Consider the following 19,951-nt stretch of genomic DNA (forward strand, 5'->3'; position numbering starts at 1 on the left):
TAAAATAATTAAAAAATATATATATCAGTTATTACATCTGTTCTCTAAATTATATATTTATAAATAATACTTTTTAAAATTTAAAAAATAAATTTTATTTCTTATAACTATCCTCTAAATTATATATTTATGAATAATACTTTTTAATTTTAAAAAAATAAATTTTATTCTAGAAAATAAGAAAGATGATATATGATGTATTAAAAAATGAATATTTAAAAGTATTCATACTAATTTTATTATCTAAAATACATAATTTAAGCTAAAAAAAAATTACTTTATTAAATTTAGATATCCATTTTTTAATACACCATATATCAATTTCTCTATTTCTTTCCTTTATAATATTTAGGGAATAGAATTCATTCCCTAAATTTAAAGAAGTATGTATAATTTAGAGAATTGATAGAATAGCTGATGTAAAGATTTTTTTAACTATCCTATCTAAAATTTAGAATAAAATTTTCAAATAGAATATTTGATATGATGTTCTAAATTTAATAAAATAATTTTTTTATCCTAATTATATATTTTAGATAGGGAAATTGACGTGATGTTCTTATCCTTACTAATTCACTATACAATTTTGATATCTTTTGCGAGTGAATTTATTTAAAAAAATTATCTTAATTCTGTATATAAATTATAATTTTTTTTTACTTTATTAATATATTTAATTAGATTTCTTAGAGATTAAATCAAAAAATCTAATTAAATATATTGATAAGATAATAAAAAATAAAAAAATTATAATTTATATATAGAATTGAAGCAATTTATATAGTAATTTTTTTCAGATGAATTCAGTATATCAAAATGGTATAATGAACCAAAAGGAGATAAGTGATAAGCGATAAGGGGCAAGGGATAAGGAGATTTGAACCGGATATTATTAGGGTTGGAATAATTGGTCAAAAAAAATTTTTAAAAAAAAACAGGATATAATTTTGGCGGGTGGCTTGTTAAGATTTCCTAGAATATTCAAACAAAATATTTTGTTGTCAATGCCACTAGAGCCAATCGAGTTACTAAGCACGTCATAGTGGTCGAGATCATAATTTACAAAATCGTGATTCCATGATTTAGGATGAGAGTCGGATTAAAAATTATAAAATCATACAATCCTATAAAAAAATTTATAAAATTTTTATAATAATAATAATAACATTCAACCTTAATAATATTCTGTAGAATAATAGATAGTAGGCATAAAAAATTTATCGTTTTAGAAAAATAAAATATTATAAATTAAAAACTAAGTAAAAATTGATATTTAAATTCAAAATCTCTGCAATATATAACAAAAAGATAATTAAAAAATTTTAAAAAAATTGGACCTCTAAAAAAAATTAAACGATATATAATATATATTTTTTTATCTGAAATTGGACTATTAAAGATAAATCTTATAACAAACTATAAATCTTTGAAAATAATTTTAATTTAATATATGATACTCATTGTGATTTAATCCGAATTAAAAATTATAATCTATCAAAACTTTCATCAATTCTGCTTTAATTCTACCTATTACATGGGTCAAGACCATCAAACCTCTAACTGTGATTGACTGATTATCGATGGTAAATAACTACCAAACCTCAATATTTTATTAGAATATGAAATAGAAAGATAGTAACGGCATAGTAGACATCTAGATAATCAAACAATAAACTAATATGCAGCACTGGGCTTGTTCCATGGCTATTCAAACTAGATATTTTACATCCCAATTCTTTCCATGGTACAAACAGCAGTCAAAGGTCACTCTACATCTCCTTTCAATATCCAAATGCTAATGCACTCTGCGATTAGTGGAGGGTAATTTACAGTAGCTGTTAATGAACTTGAGATGGGTCTAAAATGCTAGTGTTCGGCGCACGAATTTAGTTCAACTCGGTCGAGGTTAAGCGTTGGGCAGGAGTGTGTCACCATCCCAAAACTCTTCAAGCTCAACCATGAAATCCTCAGCCACTGCCTCCGACTCATTCATCATGTTTTCTTGCATTGCCTGCCCAAAATCAAAGTAAATAGGAGCAGATTAGTAAGGTTATGCATATGCGTACGAAGTGGGAAAAAAAACAATTTACCAGATGAGTAGAATAAGTACAATAAAATCTAATCTTATCATCTAATGCAAGCAAGGTTGGGCTACAAGCTGTCCCCTCGGGACGGTGGTTGAGACATGAAGTGTTCCCACAAGATTGGGCTACGGTAGGATATAAAAAAGGGAAGGATAAAATTTCAGAGCATCAAAATAAGCTCAATACCAAAATATGGCCGAGATGCTATATCAGTCGGTATGTAACATGCAGAAAAATAAAGCTAGAGGACGAGCTACACGCTACCTTGGATTCTTGTAATTCAGTAACAACAGTAATAAGTCTCTGGTACTGTTCTCTAGCTTCGGGATACTGAACCATAGACTTCACCCTTGCGAGGGCTCTCTGCATCCTAACCTCGGTCTGTTTTCTGCCTTCTTGAAGGAAATCATAATCATCCTCCTTGGCTGGTTGGCATTGAATGGAAGTGCTCTCCATAGGGCTTTCAGATCGGAAGCCTCGTAATCCACTCCCTTTCCGTCTCCAGCGCAGTATAACCTTCTCCACGATTCCAACTGACCAGACAATGCTTTTAATGCGTTTCCTCACTTGGTGACCACGTACATGAGCCTGGAAAGTGTATCCAGATCAGAAATGCATCGAATTAATAATAGTTGAAAATGAGCTACCACGTACATGAGCCAGGAAAGTGTTTCCAGATTAGAAATGCATCAAAACTAATAATAGTTGAAAATGAACAACTTTAAAGGGCAGTTGGTGCACAAACTCCCACCAATGCAGGTCCCAATGAAGGATCGGACCATATTGAGTCTATTATGCGCAGCCCTATCTTACTTTGCATTTTGCAAAAGGCTGTTTCCATGACTCGAAAGATCATGTGACAGCAACTTTACTATTGCGCCAAGATTTCCCTTCTAAGAAAAAATTAGAAGGAAAAGATTTACCATTGCAGCAACTTTACAGTTACTTTGCAAGGAAAAACTTTAAAATAAAAAAGAAATAGATCAACATTTTATACGTTGCCTAAATTAGAATTAGTAAAACTAGCAGAGTGCTTACTGTACTATTTCCTAAAAGTTAATCCTTCTATTAAGAAAACAAAATGAAGGTCCAGAACTGACCAGCAAAGAAAGGCAGCTGTTTTAAATATATCAGTAATACCTAAATATAGTCACTAATACAGATTGATTGACTTATCTGCCGATCAAGAAGAATTAAGAATTATTGGTGATGAATAACTTATACCAAAGGCAAAGGCTTTTACTATGAAAACCTTTAAAAGAAACTCCAATATTACTAGACAACTCTTGAGTCCTAAATATGACTAACAAAGCATAAACAAAAGGTAAATGAACAAAATTGGAGGAATACAAATGTTTTCTAGATAAAAATGAAAAGGAAATTTTATTGGTTTGAAGATCTGAGTTTGAGCACTGAACAAAAATAGAAGTAAATTAATTACATCAAAGGTTAAATCTAAAGCAAGTATCCGCTAACCAGATATGTGGAGTGTAGAGTTGCATTCGACGTCACAAAAGAGGTGAATTAATTCATAAACGTTACCAAATAAACTAGGAAACTAACATATTAAGAATCGACTAAAATTTGATAAGACACTTAGATAATTCAAGATAAATACAAAGCTATGTTTTATTAGAAAGAAGAATCAACTATAATTTGATAAGACATTCATTAATAAAGTTCAAGATAAGTACAAAGCTAATCAAATATTCAGGGCTACTGTGATAGGTCTTCCTTCAAGATGGATTATAACCTGAAAGACTAATTTTGCATACTTATCCACTTGTCCACCAGTATAGAACTTCAATACTACTTAATAAGATGAACACGTTATTATTTTGTCACTTGCCAGTTAATGACCTATCAAGGCACCCCATGAGGTAGTGAAGTAAAGAAAAGATGCATTCTTATAATTACATTTAATTTTGTTATAGTCTTGGATTTTAATTTAAGAAATAATTCATGTTATGATTGTAATGGTTTATGATACATTATGTACTAGATCATCATGAACTTACTTTTAATAAATAGTCCGAGTATGGAATTGCAGATGAAGATTATAGTAGTTAGAGCACGTTTTCCATAAGTTGGAAAAGAATTATAAACTATCTATCTGGTATCTTTACAAGAGAGTATACCAAGAAATGTTAATCCCAAAACTTCTCATCCTTCCAAGATTGATCTCTTCTACATGAGAACTGGCATTCTCTAAGATATCTCAGCCCAGCTGAGTTTATAGTAGTTAGACCAAGGATATAGGAGTAGGGAAAGATCAAAAAAATTTAATCCCAAAACTTCAAAAAGGATCTTCGTTCTTCTACATAAGAACCTGTTCTAATCAATCAACAACAGCGAGAATCCTCATCGTGTCTCAAGACAGTTTCTGTTGCAACATATGCACACACATTGGGCATGCACATAACTAGCACATGCAAAAGTGGCAATAGCATAAAGGTCTGCACAAAACCAAGCAAACCAAGGAAACAAAGAACAAAATACCAAACTGAATATAAAGATCAAACCTGGATCTTGACCACTCGTTGCCTGAATATTAAAAACTCCCTTCTCCCTTTCCACCCCCTAAATTTGTTTTGAATACGACTGGCAGCAGCATGCAGAGGCATATCAGACTGTCCTGGTTTCTGCGACTTAATAGATACACGTGACAATGCTCGCTCATCAAACATTCCAGACTTGTCATTTCCACTCTCAGCAAGCTTCCTTCTGTGAAATGAATAAACTCTAAAGGCTTGGTGTATCCGAGCTGCAGCTTGAGAAGCATTGCGAACCGCAGTCAACGAGTCCTTGAGTGAAAGCCCAGCCTGCATGTCCCCATCTGGAACCTCAAGAAAACTAGGTTCTTCAACCCGTGAACCTGCCAAGGTACCCAAATTTGATATTTCATTGCTTTTTGGCTCAATAGTGAGGGCAGAAAGGTGGCTGGTCAAAGATGACTCTGCAAGAAAACCAGCAATGCCTTTATGGCCATTAGCGGAGGCTAAGTCAGCAGGAGTTCTGCCAGAAGGGTACTCAGGAGTTGGATCAGTCAATAAACCAGGTGATGCGCCCATTGCAATAAGGGCACCAACTGTACGCTCCCTGAAAACACAGCAGATAATGGTAACATTCTGATGTTGGGCAAGTACCAAAATCAACAAGATAGGCGACAATAAAACATCCAGGCTACTCACCTGCCACTAAATGCTGCCCAGTGAAGGGCAGTCCACCCATGTGCATCTCTGAAGTTTATGTTGACGCCTCCAGACACGGTTGGTTCTAGAGCCCAATCGTAACCAAGCGCAGCTGCCAAATGTAGCACACCCTGACCCTCCTCATCCCAGATGTTGGGGCCTTTACCATCTTCAGCAACTTTGTTCATAAGCCAAATATGCAGCCTCTCTTGTAATGATGTTTCGAGCAATTGTTCCTCCACATTTTCAGCAGAAAACCCGTTTCCTTCACTCAGCTTAATCAAATTAGACCACTCAGATTCTGACTTAAGCGAACTAATCTGGTTATCAACTTGAAAATCCCCTAGGATGTTCATATCAAAGGTTTGGTAATCAAGTGGCCCCAGAGAGAGTAGCTTACTAAGACGCAAATGAAGAAACATTTCATTTGAGTTATGAATATGAGCATCTGCCTCCTCCATATGGTGACCATCACTTTCACGGAATTCAAACTCTCTTACTTCACTGCAGGCAAGCCTGTTAGAACAGGTCACATAAAAAGGAACCCTTCCACATTTATGCAGTGGAGCATTGCAGCTAAGTATTCCATCTCCTACAATCTTTGCAGGAACTTCAATTTCCCCAAACATGCATGACCAATTAATTTTTTCAATATCATTGTTCTTTAAAAACTTCCCAGTAATTAAAACCTGTAGCATATATCAGTAAGAAAGATGAGAAACGATTGATATATTCCAGTATTGAATTATATTTGACCACCGTGTAGTATATAAGATATCTTTATATTCAAGTATAAATCGATCATTGTCCAATATATTACAAAAGCATAAATTATACTCCCTAATACCTTAGTCTCCATTCCCGCATGAACCCAGTTAGGCGCGAAATCAATTATACTGAAAAGTTGGTCTTGTGAAAGTGAAAGACTCATTATGTATGCATCTGCAGACCCTTGATTTGTAATGTCAGAATCTCCAACAACAATATCACTTCCTACAGTGCTCCAGTATTCTACGGGACTGGCTTTTATATGTGTGTCCTCAACCTCCCCTAGTTCTTTGCTCATCCACCTTGAGAAGCTATCGTATTTCTTCAGACCTTCACCTTGTAAACTGGACAGGTCCAATGACAATTGCTTTAAAATGTAAGAGTGATGACAACTTTCACCTACAGATGCATCATTTTCTATGGTAACAGCTGAATCAGTGTCATCATCAGAGATCTGGAGAAAAAACATTTAAAATGAGAAAGCTGTAGTAAAAAAGGGAAGGAACTGCCTAAGAATGAAAAGTTTAGAGAGCCTAGACAAAGATACTTGTCCAATAACCCCTAGAACCTAACAAAGATATTAAACAAAAATCCATGAAACATGCATATGGTAGCATGTGGGCAAACCTTTCATAAGATATCATAGGCGATCTCTCTACTAATGCTGTTACTGGCCTATGATAGCATGTGGATAAAGCTTTGGAAATAGACCATGGGTAACCTTGCTCAACTAATGCTGTCACTGCTATTAGTAATAAACATCCCGTGCTTATCAAAAGTTCTTACTGTAGCATGGCCTATGATATACTTTCTCATTGCTTATTCATTATAAATAACAAAGACAACACTGATCAAAGCAGTATATTTCCATCCATTCAGCAAGACTCAAGTGTTCTAAATGGTCATTGATCTCTAGTTATGTCACTTACAGCTATGCTTTATTAAGGGCAGCTTGGTGCATCAAGCTACTGCTAGTGTGGGTTTCCGGGGAAGAGTCGGACCACATTGGATCTATTGTAAGTAATCTTACCTTTCATTTTGCAAGAGATTGTTTCCCCGACTTGAACCCGTGACCTCAAGGTCACATAGCAACAACTTTACCGTTGCGCCAAAGCTCCTCTTTAGCTATGCTTTATTGAGTAAGAGAAAATAAGCCATAGACTTAACAAGATCTGGAAAACAAAACATCATATACCAAAAAATTTCATGTCGATATGCTGCAGGAAATAATTCTCGAATTATGGGGAAAAAAAATTAAGCCTGCCTTGCCAAAATCAATTAACAAAGGATTAATTTACAATTAAAAGATAATACCTTCCTTGCAGATTTTTTTAAAGCACTGCAGACATCCAGCCTAAAGTTGACATTATCTGCATATAGTTCCCCATCTACTGTAGCTTGAAAGTTATTGTGATCAGATGGCATTTGTGCCGTTGCATGTTGCAGAACTTCATTCCATGAAGCTTGATCAAACTGTGTTTTGGATCCAATAAATGCAGACTCAAAACCTGTTCCATCCAAATCTTTGTTCACATTTTCCGGCATAGATGAATAAAATTGTGATGCTGATTCTGTGTACTGTCCTTGAAGATCACCTGGGAAGTTTTTAACAATGTTACTCCAAGTTAGGCTTAACAAATTCAACTGAAAAGAGATAACAAAAAGATATGCACTTACCTTGACTATATATGGAAGGATCAAGATCGAAAGGGTCCAATAACTGACCCTTCATTTTTCCACTATCATACTGCTGCACCGCAGAGAAAGTGTGGTGTCTGGAACTTGCTGGATTATCTGCTGCATTGAATTTCGCTTTAGATACACTGAAAGAAAAAAAATGCATGATTGAAATATGAATCAGTGGATCTATACTCGTTGTAAGATGATGCGTAACAGTTCATGCTGAGAAGGATTGATACCTGATTCAGCATCTTCATACTCTAAATTGTATACACTGTTAGGGCTTTCGACATCTGTTACTTGTGATGGCAGTTGGCTGTGGTTAGTGAAGGAATTAGAAGATGCAGGACTATCAATATGGTTAACTTGTAGAACTTCATCTCTAATTCGGCTGGAACTTGGTCTGTGACCCTGGATTGAGACATACACAAGCAAACAAATTCTGTCATATGTGCAACTATAAGAGTCGATAATCTCTGTACAGGTGCTCATCCTGTGTATACTAACTAATCAAGCATTACTAGCCTAAGCTTAAGGTAAAAAAGGTAACAGCGATAAAACTCAAGCTAACATAGCAATTCAATGGTCTTTTTCTTCAATAAAAAATGATGCAAAAGAAAACTAAATTCAAGTAGTCAAACATTTCTATGCTATAGAAAACAAAACAGAAATCAATCAATTAAAAAAAAAAAGAAAATCCTACAATAATCATTTGGCCACAATTGACCAGAGCTACTGTACGAACTCTGATAACGCTAAAAATTTAGTAAATGAGTCTGAAATTAGCTTAAGGATAGAAAGGACATCCCAAGAAGAAAAGTTGCACAAGAGGCTAAAGAATTATAGACTATTACTCAGGCTGGGGTACAAGTATTCGACATGGGTGTGTCGGAACCAACTTCCAAGCCTCTGATAAGGACATTTTTAAGGAGTTTTTATGCATGATTAATTGGGATGTCAGGTATTGACTCAGAAAGTCATTGTCAAGTGTTTCTAGTCAACATAAGTATGGAGACGGTAGATAAAGAGTGTCAAAGATCATTGAATAAGTAAAACATGTTTACATGTAGATACCGCAGAATATCAAACAGGTACATCAAGTATATTAAAAAAGAAGAGATGTTAGGATGAATAAATGCTACAAAACCATATAGGTTTGATAAACTTCAAAATTTACTGTTCTCAAGAATAAAACAAATTTAACTCAGGGTTATCAGCTAGTTACCTTCACTTCAAGATAGTGAACAAGTACGATGTGCATCAGGTCCCTACATGAGTCAAAACAATAGTTTCTCAAATAATAGGCGATTCAAAAAAAAAAGCAAAATTAGCAAGTAGATTTACAGATAAGAAAATAGGTTCATATATGTATCAAAGAATTCCATAAAGTGAGAAATAAACTCAAAGAAGAAGACATAAACATGGAGAAAGAGGAACAAAAGAGCATTCTTTTTAGACCTGAGCTCTTTCTAGCTTCTATACATATCCTTATTACTGTTGGAGTAATTATTCTTTCCAAGTATGTTTGAAGATTCCATTTTTGAAAAGATATATACTAAGGAGCGTTTGGTTTAGGGGTTTGGGAATGAGGGAATGAATTCATTCCCAAACCTTGTGTTTGGTTGATGAGAATGGAATCGAGATTTTGGAATGAAACCCAAAAATTTGGGTATTGATGAAACTCACCTCTTCCCTTGGGTTTTGATGTGAATGAGAATAAAATTTTAATTTTTGACAAAAATACCCTTAATATATTTGTTAAATATTTTTTTCATTTCACTTTCTCTCTCCTTATTCTCTCTCATCATACTTTCTCTCCTAAATCTCTCTCATCATACATTCTCTACCATTTTCTCCTTGTATTCTCTCTCATCACACACTCTCCTCATTTTCTCTCTCTTCATTCTCTTCCATTACACTTTCTCTCTCATCACACTTTCTCTCCCATTACACACCTCATTTTTCATCACACTTTCTCTCTCATCATACTTCTCCTACCATACTCTTTCTCCTCATTTTCTCTCATCACGCTTTCCCTCTCTTCATTCTCTCTCATCACACTCTCCTCATTTTCTCTCATCATACTTTCCCTCTCTTCATTTTTTCCATCGCACTTTCTCTCTTAGTACACACTCTCTCTCATCATTCCCTCTCATCATATTTTCTCTCTCTTCAATCTCTCCTCATTTTCTCTCATCACACTTTCTCTCTCATCATACTTTTTCTCTCTTCAATCTCTCCTATCAAGCTCTCTCCTCATTTTCTCTCATCACACTTTCTCTCTCTTCATTTTTTCCCATCATACTTTCTATCTCATCACACTTTCTCTCTCATCATTGTCTCTCATCATATTTTTTTCTCGCATTTAATTTTTTCTCTTATTTTCCTCAATGGGTCAAAAAGAAAATTTAGGTTCATTCTGATTAAAAATATTCAACTAACCAAACATTATTTTTAAGAATGATACCCAAGCTTATCCTCATTCACATCTCATTCCGATTCCTAGGAGAGAACCAAACGCCACCTAAATGGGCCTAAAGATAACTTTTTGTGTTTCTCAACCTAAACAAATATTATCAATAAGAGAATCAGGTTAAGACCGAATAATAATAATTCATGAAAATATTCTGGAATTTAGTTACATTTCTACTCTTCAAAAATTATGTTCACAAGTGAAGATTTTTTTTTTTACAAATTATTGCCTTCGAGGAGCCAAGTGAATAGTCACCATAAAAGAACCTACAAAGAGGAAATTTGCAGAATTTACATACATGCAACATTCCTCAATAAGATTGTTCCAGAATTAGAAATCCCAGTTCATTTGATAAAGTTCACACACAATTGTCAGTATAGGTTCTAGTCCCAAACTATCATTATGTTCTAGCATAACTCCTTTGATTTCCCTGAGATTTGAGCAACAGTTTATGAAGCAAATGTCAGAGGTTTTTCTAAATCATGATACGTTTGAGGAAACAAATTAAAATAACCCGTGTCTTGAAATGTTAGTCACTGTGCAAGTAAAAGTTCCATGAAATATCGCTACCATGGATCATACTAAGAAGAAAATTATAACTCAATCTCCAGCATCCAATAAATCTTCCAATTATCATTAATATTCTAGCATAACTACTTTACTTTGATTTGTTCAATACTTGATCAACAATACAAAAAAAAATGTCAGATATAACATGACACATATGAAAAGGCATTCAAAGGAACACCAATTCTTAATTTTAAAACTCTTCTTTAAATGTTAGTAACTATGCAAGAATAAAATTTGCAACCATGGATCATACTAAGAGATAAATAATGACTCACTCTTCCAACATCCAATAACTCCTCCTTTGAAAACTTTCATTCTCTTCACCATGAGCATAGTAGCAATGAAGTACATCAACACTCCCAGCCTGAAAGTGAACATTTAGGAAGGATGCAACAAGATAGAGCATTCAGATATTTGAAATTATACCACATCCTACAGAGAAGAAGAAAGTAAATACTTGAGATTGTTTATGTAATTCAATGCTAAGCATTTGCAACTTTGTCTAGTGTGCTCATGCAGGAGAGGTTAAAGTAACCTTGATCAATAATGAAATTAGAAAAAAGATTAAGATAATATGTAAAGGTCCAAAAATGATCATAAGCACCACAAATTGAATCAACTGTGTGAGGAATAAAGTAACACAAACGAGAACTTTACTCATCTAAATTAAAAGAAAATAATTTTAACATTATGAAGGTTCTCTGTGTTGTAATCCACTCACATATACAAAACTTGCATAGGAAGCACGAGATGTCAATTTCTGTTACAAATTTCCTGTATCCATGAAGCTAACTAAAAAGCTTGGTGCAAAACCATGCTCTTTGTTTTTGAAATTTTGATTATGCAAGTATCTATATGTAAGCAAAAAAACATAAAAATATTCTAATATGACAAAAATGCCAGGACATCGTTCATTTTCTTTGAAAAATAAAAGAATGGTAGATTATTCTTTGGTAGAATTTTTCCTCTGGTTTCTCTCATTACTTAGGTTGTGTTTCCTTGGAGGGATTACAAAATAAAAGAGAAAGACAAGCAAAAATAGAAAGTGAAGAGAAGAGGAACAAAATGATATTACCTCTAGTTGTCTATTCCAGGAAGGGATGAATATAAGAAGAGAATAAAGTTTCCATTACAACCTTTTTTTTAAGATAAAGATTGGCAAATGAATAGAAAGGTGGCAAGTGGACTTGGGCAAGGGTTGGCGGGTCAATCAAAGGGGAAAGAAGAGAAACACTTTGCCTCTTCCTCCTACTCTCCTTCCTATTCTTCCTATGCCTCCTGATCAAAGTTGACTAGCACCACTTCATATGGACACATTTGATTGATGTTGACCGGTGCTAATAAAAATATCATTTTTGCCTACCCAATTGTCCTGTTGTTTCACCCACCAATGGTTTTAGCATTCTCCAACTTTGCATACATGTAAATATATTTATTGTGTCACTTTGTCCACATGTTGGTTGCTTGTTTAATAGTATCCACCTTTAGTTAACTTGTTTATTTTATTGTTTCCTGTCTATAATAGAAAATTACCATAAAAAAAGTGGTAACATCACATGACAGCCAACAAAGGATGTGATAAGGATGGGTGTAATCATGCTCTATCTGATCGAGCTCTGCCAATTGAGTAATACTTGGGGAGAATATGACATTGGAGAGATTGTTGGTACAATCACACACAAGTGGTCAAGTTCAACAAAGGAGTTTTGATGTTTGGGGAAATGTTTAAGTTAGACATATTACGATTGCTAATATGAGGGAAATGTTCAAATTAGACATTTAGGGTTCACAGCAGTGATGAATAATATTAGTCCTCTTACCATATAATTAATCACAAAACTATCTACATGGATATAACACTCCGCACCCAGTTGTTATCTCTGACATCAAATAAGGTATATAAGTTGTTGTTAAAATGATATAAAAGGTAATGCATCGCATTATGAACATCTAAATATTGTTATATACAAGGATTATGTAACACAATCTTCAATTAATTGTTGTACAAAGCGAAGACGTAGACTTAACATAATTTACCTTTAGTCTCTCATGAGCCTCTTTCACAGTCTTCCCATCCTTCTTCTTTCTCCAATTATGACCATCCTTCCTAAAGTATCTCAATACTTTGCGATCAAAGAGAAAAAGAGATCCGCCTGGATAACATGACAAATGTGCTCATTGAAACAGCAAATATATAATTTTAAAAAAATGAAGGAAACAACTAAACTGATAATATAATAATATAAAAACACATGAAGGAAACAAGTAAACTCCTAGAATCATGAATCAAAATTCTTTTAACATCAACCAACGCAAGCAGTTGATGACTACAAGCAAAGTAGTAGGAGAACATAGAAACGCGTACTGGGTGGTTTATTTGGCGATTCTGGCGCAATATTGAACTTCTTGTAGTTCTGAAGTATTTCACAAATTTCAGCAGGGCGTAACCACCGATGTTGTGCTTCAATGAGTATCTGCTGAATATCTGCACGTGCATGAAATTGCCGGATCAGCAAATACAAAATTATAAATGTAAGAATGTTGTGTCAACCATCTTAAAGTGGAGAAAAGGCAACCCCGCGCGCATACTCAAAATCTGTGTTAAATATTTAGAAAATAGTACTGTGTTCAACCATTCACAGAATCCCCGAGATCTAATCTATAAGAACTGTGACCATAGCCACCGACAACAATAACCTGGATTTGCTTCCTTGAGCCAATGCACAAAAAAGAGAAATTAGCAAACCGATTCCCTGATTTTGTAGTGAAAAGGCACGCCTCCAATAACCTTAAAACGCGAAACAGCGATTAAAGCACTCACTTCCGGCCACTGATAACCAACTTACGCTCGACAAAGAGGCACACAGTTGACGACGATCACAGCCCATAACTGGAAGGGAAAAAGGAAAAGAAGAAACAAAATCAAACAACCAAATTCATACCAAGCTGCGGGGTCAACGAAAACCGCCTGGCATCCGCCATCAAGCACTCAGTAAAGATTCAGGAGTCCCAAACTCGATGTAGAAATCCTAGCGCCTCGATCATCAAATCCCGAACGCCGGACCGTTGGCTAGCGTAGAACCGCCACCGGATCAGTTAACGCCGGGGCTAGAAGAAACCGATGGAGCCGATAACTCGACGCCCAGGATCTCAATAGATCCACGAAAATGTTGTAATTTCTGCAGCGCGTAAGACGAGATTGGGATTAGAAAAAGGGGGAGGAAAAGAACCTTCCCGGAAGGGCGAAGGGAATTGAGCCGCCGACTTGGAATAAAGGGAGCGTTTCTGGACCCAATTTGACTGCATTACCCCTGTCGAATTACGTGATGACTGACACGTGGCCGTTTCGTGGGCAGTCGAGAGCTCTGACGTTGGATGCGGGACGCGGACGGCTGGGAATGCGGGCGCATACGACCTGTTGATGCGGGAGTGACAGTGCGAGTCCAAAACGAAGGGCCCCGCCCCGGGTGCGAGTGTGAAAACGCCGCAACCAGTCAAACGGGGTAAGAGAGTGAGGTACAGCTTAGCGAGTGATAAAACGCCGTTTTATTACGTCATTTCGGGGATTTAATAAAATGCCGTTTTATCAATGTAACACCATGTGACAAACAATTACTTATTTCAAAGCGATCAAGAACTAAATAGAGATTTGTGTTATTCATAGAATACAAATAAATAAGTTTTGGGGGTTTTTTCCATATATTATTATTATTATTATTATTATTTTCATACCTGACCAACGTGAGTGGGACCCACAACACTCTCCTATGGATTCGATGCCTTGGTGAAAATAACCTTACTTCATCATATTCTACAATATAAAATTAACTCCAATTTAAAGAACTCTTAAGTATTTTTAGTTGTATTAAGTACAATCCATAGCATCTTCTTTTATGTGAGACTAGTGATACTGGAATTATCAAAAGAACATTATTTTCATTTATCATTAAAACATTTTGATCAGGATGAATCTAAAAATTAAAATTTAAGAAGGCCTGAAAAGTAAAAAAAATTACTTAGGTAATAAAAAAATTTGGATTGGATAAGAGCACAGATACTCTGTTTAAGGTGTAACTGTTATAACATAAATATTTTAACTCTGATTAATATTAATAATATTATATTGTTATAATTACACTTCATAATTAATTATTATAATTTATACTTCATTTTTAATCAACCCTAGTTAATATTATATTTTAGTCTTTATGAATCATAGTTACTATAACATAAACATTTATCTCTAGTCAACACTGATTAACATTAGCTTATAACAATTATTAGATTATAATTATTACATAATTATAGTATATTCAATAACTGCTATAATAAGTAAAAGTATTTTTAAAAATAAAAATATGTTTAGATTAAATGAGATATTATTTTGGTAATAAATAAACAAAGAGCATCATTTTAACAATTCTCATTTAATTTTTGCCAAAACGATGCTTTCTAATTTTGTTGCCAAAGATGAGAATAAGAATTATAAAAGATCTAAGATGGAAATGTCATAATTACAAACCAAAAAGAGTAAACAAGAAATATGAAAAAGAGTATTCTAAATATTAAAGTTCAGTGAATTGACGATGAAAATGGCAAAGAGAGGAAGAGATAAGGTGACAAAAATTGAATGTCTACAAGTTAGAGCATCTTTCACTCTGAATATCAAAAAGAATAACATAGATACTTACGATGAGAGCACACAAACCTACGAGACACATTCATGCTTTTAACTCCCATATGTCTTTACATGGAAATCAAAAGCATCGATGTGATGAGTTTTTTCATAAATGCTATGAGAAAGCTAAGGCACATTGAGGTTAATCGTACTGCCATTGTGGGAAACCTTTAACTTAAGGAACTCACACTATAAGCTTCGAAGGAACTCACATAAAGTTAGGGATGACAATTTTCCCCGTAAATTTGGGGTCCCGCGGGGAAAACTCGAAATGGGAATGGGGATTCCCGATTTTTCGGGGATGGGACGGGTTTGGGGCGGGTATGAGAATACTATCCCAATCCCCGAACTCGCCCCGAATATTATTATTATTAATATTAATAAATAATAATATGATTTTTTTTAAAAAATATTAATAATAGTGTTAACATTAATCTATGGGTTTCAAATAGGCAACAAGATCTGTGAGGTCTGTATGTACTTCATGATTTACCTGAGCTATTATTCGGAACCATGTCTTCTGTATTTCCCTGTTTGCCATCCTGGCAGGAAATCGAGCTGAATAAGACTAGCTGGAATGCACTATTTGAGCCTTACCTTTTCTTTGAGACATACAAAAATTATCTCCAGGTTGACATTGTTGCTGCCGATAGATCATGGAGATGGGGCGGGGATGGGGAATCCCCGAATCCGAAAAAATGAAAACGGGGCGGGGATGGGAATGACAAACCCGCCCCTGCCCCGCCCCATTGTCATCCCTACATAAAGTTGTAAAGCTCCTTCAGTGAAATCGCTAGAGAACCAAAAGTTTAAATAGTTTGATGGCATTGAAAAATCAAGTGTCGATCCACTTTGGAAATTTTGAAAGTTTTATCATGGTGAAAGGTGAGACAAATGGATGAAGCTAATCTTGTTGTTATAATGGTTGGCTTGGAATTTGTTTTATGTTCATTAAGATCATATATAAGAACCCACAAAAAGACTACCATAAAATAGGAGAGACAACAAGAAGTTATGCTACTATGGATGATGTTAAGAAACCTAAAGTCTCATACATGATCCCGTTCAAAAATTGTGAAGAAGGTTAGTTGGGGATATGACTTCTAGATTGATCGCATGTAGACTTCACTCTGTAATACAAGGAACGTCAGTGTCGGGCCAAGAAAGGGGTCCCGACGTTGATCCTCTGACACTCAAGTTAATCATCGGAATAGAAGAAAACGGAGCAACAGTAAACACAAGTGTGAATAGTGAATAACGTGTACCTTTGCCGATGCATAGACCCCTCCTTATATAGTGCTCCAGTGGACGACGTGCACGCTCCTCAAGGCATGGGCACGTTCTCCAAACTATCCTATGAAAGGACATGCCAGAAAAGTGTCTCTGACACCATACTTTAACAGGGTATGTAAATCCCTAACAAGACAGTAGCAGCTTCCGTCGTACAATCCGCCTGTTGACCATACCCTGTTGTCAGTGACATTACCTCCATATTAAGAGATATGAGAGAGGTCCCACTGTTTGGCCGAGCGAGGATAGCCGCTCGGTCGGGACTCCTCCAATCGGTCGACCTCTGCTGTTCTCCTCCACAATGACTTGATTCAGTAGATTGTCTCCACTCAACCAAACAAGCGCTCTAGTCGCCTTAGCATTCCTCCGATCCGTAATGAGTGTCTAATGTTCTTGCCGTAGTGTTCCTGGTCAGACTAGCGATCCGCTTAGACAGGCCACCTAACCAATCAGACAATTCATGCCCGATCGACAGTTGGCATCACTTTTCGCTCAATCATCTTTGGTGGGACCATTGATCACCGCTGACCATCGTTGACGACCTTGACTTTGACTTCCACCTAGGCTGCTATCTCCGCCTTTGACCTACGCTTGGTGGGTCTCCTTTATCACCACATCACAAGTTTTTCCCTCAAATCTAGTCGAAGAAGACTATAAGTCCAATTGACTGGACAAGTAGTGTCTTTGATAACCTTCACGGGCGATCAAACATTCTAGGCTTAGATGCGCTACTCGGCTATCACTCGTCGTTATAGGTTTAGAGTCGTCGCTCAGCTATTTCTTGCTGAATTGGGGTTAGAGTCGCCGCTCGGCTACTTCCTGGTCAGAGCTTTGTACCGATCGGGGTGGTTGACAGCGACAATTAGTAATTTTTTACACCTCGCCACTTTCTCGGATGAGCGCTTTGTAACGGTTGCTGACGCCATCGTAATTTCTGGAAGACTGTGCAAATCTTTAGCTATTATGGCTGAGCATGCTGCCCATGCTTTTTAATTAAGCCCCATTAATGCTTCTCCATCGCCGGGCGCCACGTGTCCCGATCTCTGCCGCCACACGCTTGTTGTGACAGGCGAATATCCGTGGATGATGTGACAGACACCTTTTCGAATTCCATAATCAGATTTTAACTTTGTTATACACAACCTGATCAAACGGCTTAGCTGGGCTTTATAAACCCTTATTTACTCGTCGTCATCTTTATACTTCCTCGCGTTTTCATTCTCAGGCATGTTCTGTGGTGCTTCTCCTTCTCTTCATCTTCACCGGTGACCTTTCTCAGTAAGCCTCTCCTTTTTTTTCTTTCGTTGAATCCGCGATTCGCTTTTTTCTCGGTTTCTATGGCAGTCTCCCCTCAACCTCCTCCGTCTGTCCCCGGGCTTTGGTACACTTCCACCGGGTCCAAGTTCAACGGGGATAAGATTGATCAGATGAAACTCACCTACCGTTTCCCCTCCGACTATCAGATCGTCATCCCCTCTGCCTACGACCAGCCCCATCAACCTCCCACCGACTTCTTGTCCTTCTTTGAGGACCAATTTTGTGTCGGTCTTCGATTTCTCATTCACCCTTTCTTCTCAGTCGTATGTAAATACTTTCGTATCTCCCTGCACCAATTAATGTCTAACTCCTTTAGGTTGTTGTGTGGGGTAGTCTTGTTATTTTTTCTACACGACATCCCCTTACTGTCTCAAGTATTCCACTATTTTTATTATCCCAAATTGTCCGAGTCAGAGACCTTTCTATTCCAAGCCCGAGTGGGCTCTGTCTTTTTTGAAAAAATATCGTCCTCCAATAAGCACTGGAGGGAGCATTATTTCTTTGTCCGCTTCCCTGATCGGCCTGACTTCCCAACCAACTGGTAGATAGAAGTAATGAAGCCTCCGTCGCTTAGCAGATATCGAAGCCGATCGAACTACCTTCAAGCAGCTTTCAGCTTGATCAATCAGAAGTATCATATACATCGGCTACTATTGGAGAGTGTTCTTTATGTGTTCGGGTTGAGCCCGATCCGAACGCGGCTGCCTCTCACCTTAGGTATGATCTTTCTTCTCTCAATCTTTGAATTTAACAGATTTTTTCTCCTTTTTTATAGCTCACATCATGTTGAGGGCACATCTGAGCAGCAAGAGCAAGCTTGCAGACGTAGAGATTAACGTCATTAGCGTTGTCAAGCTGTAGAGTTGTGGCCTATAGTCGGTCGACCAATCTTACGATCCGACTAACGAATTGGGAGAGAGTCACGTGGCAGCCAGTGAGGCCAGGGCGAGTAAGACAGCGGCTAGCGATGTCACGGCTACCACAACTGAACTTCCTCCTGATCGGACTTCAATGTTGCTGATCTCGATTCCTTCGGAGTCGACCACCTCAGGCGAGCCTCTAATACAACGACACCGAGGGGAAGCCTCGTCCCATTAGACAACTTCTGCCTTGCAGACCCCCACCTGTACTGGCTCGCGTCCTCCCTCCGAGCGGGGCGAGACTTCATCACCCGCCTTTTCTCGAGCAGGAGACCATCGCGATTCCCACTTTCGTATCATCCGACCGAACACCTTCATTGTTCAGATTACCGTCGAGGACCATATACGCGCCACACATCGCGTATATACCTTCGTACTCCTCCTTGTCGGCCATCTAGGTATCCACCATCAGGTCTTCCCCCATGCCCAAGTCCATCGACCAAGCAACCTCCAAGCCTTCTAGTCCGAGCGGCTAGAAACACATAATGGCCATCATTCATTTGTCAACTGATGAGTGGCACCACCTGAACGACGCCGAGCCCTGCTCCCCTGAACATTAAATCAGGATTCAAGGATTACTAGCACAAGTTTGGGTTGATGCTCGAGCCCGTGCGGCGACCATTTTACTGGGGGAGCTCGCAGACAGTCATACCTAGAAGGTCACTGGGGCATGCACATCACCCTCATGTTAATTTGCTTTTTTCCCGATCAACACTTATTAACTTATTTTTTCTACAGTTTTGGGTCGATAGTCTGACCATGTTCCATAGGTTGACCTTTTTGGAGCACGAAATCTAACAATTGTGCGCCCTGAGCTGCCCCTCTAAGGCCTCTCAGGCCCATTTTGAATAGCTGATTGCCGATGTGGTTTAACTGAAGGCCAACCTGAAAAGGAGATCCGAGCAGTGAGAAGCAAGAATGTCAAGTAGGCCTCACCACTCGAGCGGCTCACCAAACAAGTCAATTCCTTTGAGACGAAG

At 37.0% G+C, this 19,951-nt stretch overlaps 1 protein-coding gene across 2 annotated transcripts; it reads right to left on the reverse strand.

The window, feature by feature from the left end:
* Positions 1 to 1,659: 1,659 nt before the first annotated feature.
* LOC121976934 (calmodulin-binding transcription activator 3-like) lies at positions 1,660 to 14,087 on the reverse strand. Of its 2 annotated transcripts, none has more exons than XM_042529357.1 (13): positions 13,709 to 14,087; positions 13,132 to 13,251; positions 12,804 to 12,919; positions 11,042 to 11,130; positions 8,949 to 8,991; positions 7,963 to 8,134; positions 7,721 to 7,840; positions 7,358 to 7,638; positions 6,123 to 6,497; positions 5,276 to 5,964; positions 4,607 to 5,183; positions 2,349 to 2,672; positions 1,660 to 2,011 (listed from the first exon to the last, which is right to left on the reverse strand). In XM_042529357.1, the coding sequence occupies exons 1-13, from the start codon at positions 13,746 to 13,748 to the stop codon at positions 1,907 to 1,909; spliced, it is 3,051 nt and encodes a 1,016-aa protein (XP_042385291.1). In that variant the 5' UTR covers positions 13,749 to 14,087; the 3' UTR covers positions 1,660 to 1,906. The 2 variants fall into 2 exon arrangements, with proteins under 2 accessions (XP_042385291.1, XP_042385292.1); XM_042529358.1 differs by having other exon boundaries at positions 7,721 to 7,837; positions 13,709 to 14,016.
* Between the last annotated feature and the right edge of the window lie 5,864 nt (positions 14,088 to 19,951).

Source organism: Zingiber officinale, chromosome 4B (assembly GCF_018446385.1).
Source record: "Zingiber officinale cultivar Zhangliang chromosome 4B, Zo_v1.1, whole genome shotgun sequence".
In the NCBI taxonomy this organism is placed as follows: Eukaryota; Viridiplantae; Streptophyta; class Magnoliopsida; order Zingiberales; family Zingiberaceae; genus Zingiber; species Zingiber officinale.

Bases quoted from the DNA above. Each gene is read 5' to 3' on its own strand.
- LOC121976934 (XM_042529357.1), bottom strand. From the start codon at position 13,748: ATGGCGGATGCCAGGCGGTTTTCGTTGACCCCGCAGCTTG. The intron at 7,841-7,962 runs GTATCAATCCTT...AATTCAATGCAG, and splicing joins GTATGAAGATGCTGAATCAG to CAGATAATCCAGCAAGTTCC. The intron at 2,012-2,348 runs GTAGCGTGTAGC...GATTTTGGGCAG, and splicing joins CTGAATTACAAGAATCCAAG to GCAATGCAAGAAAACATGAT.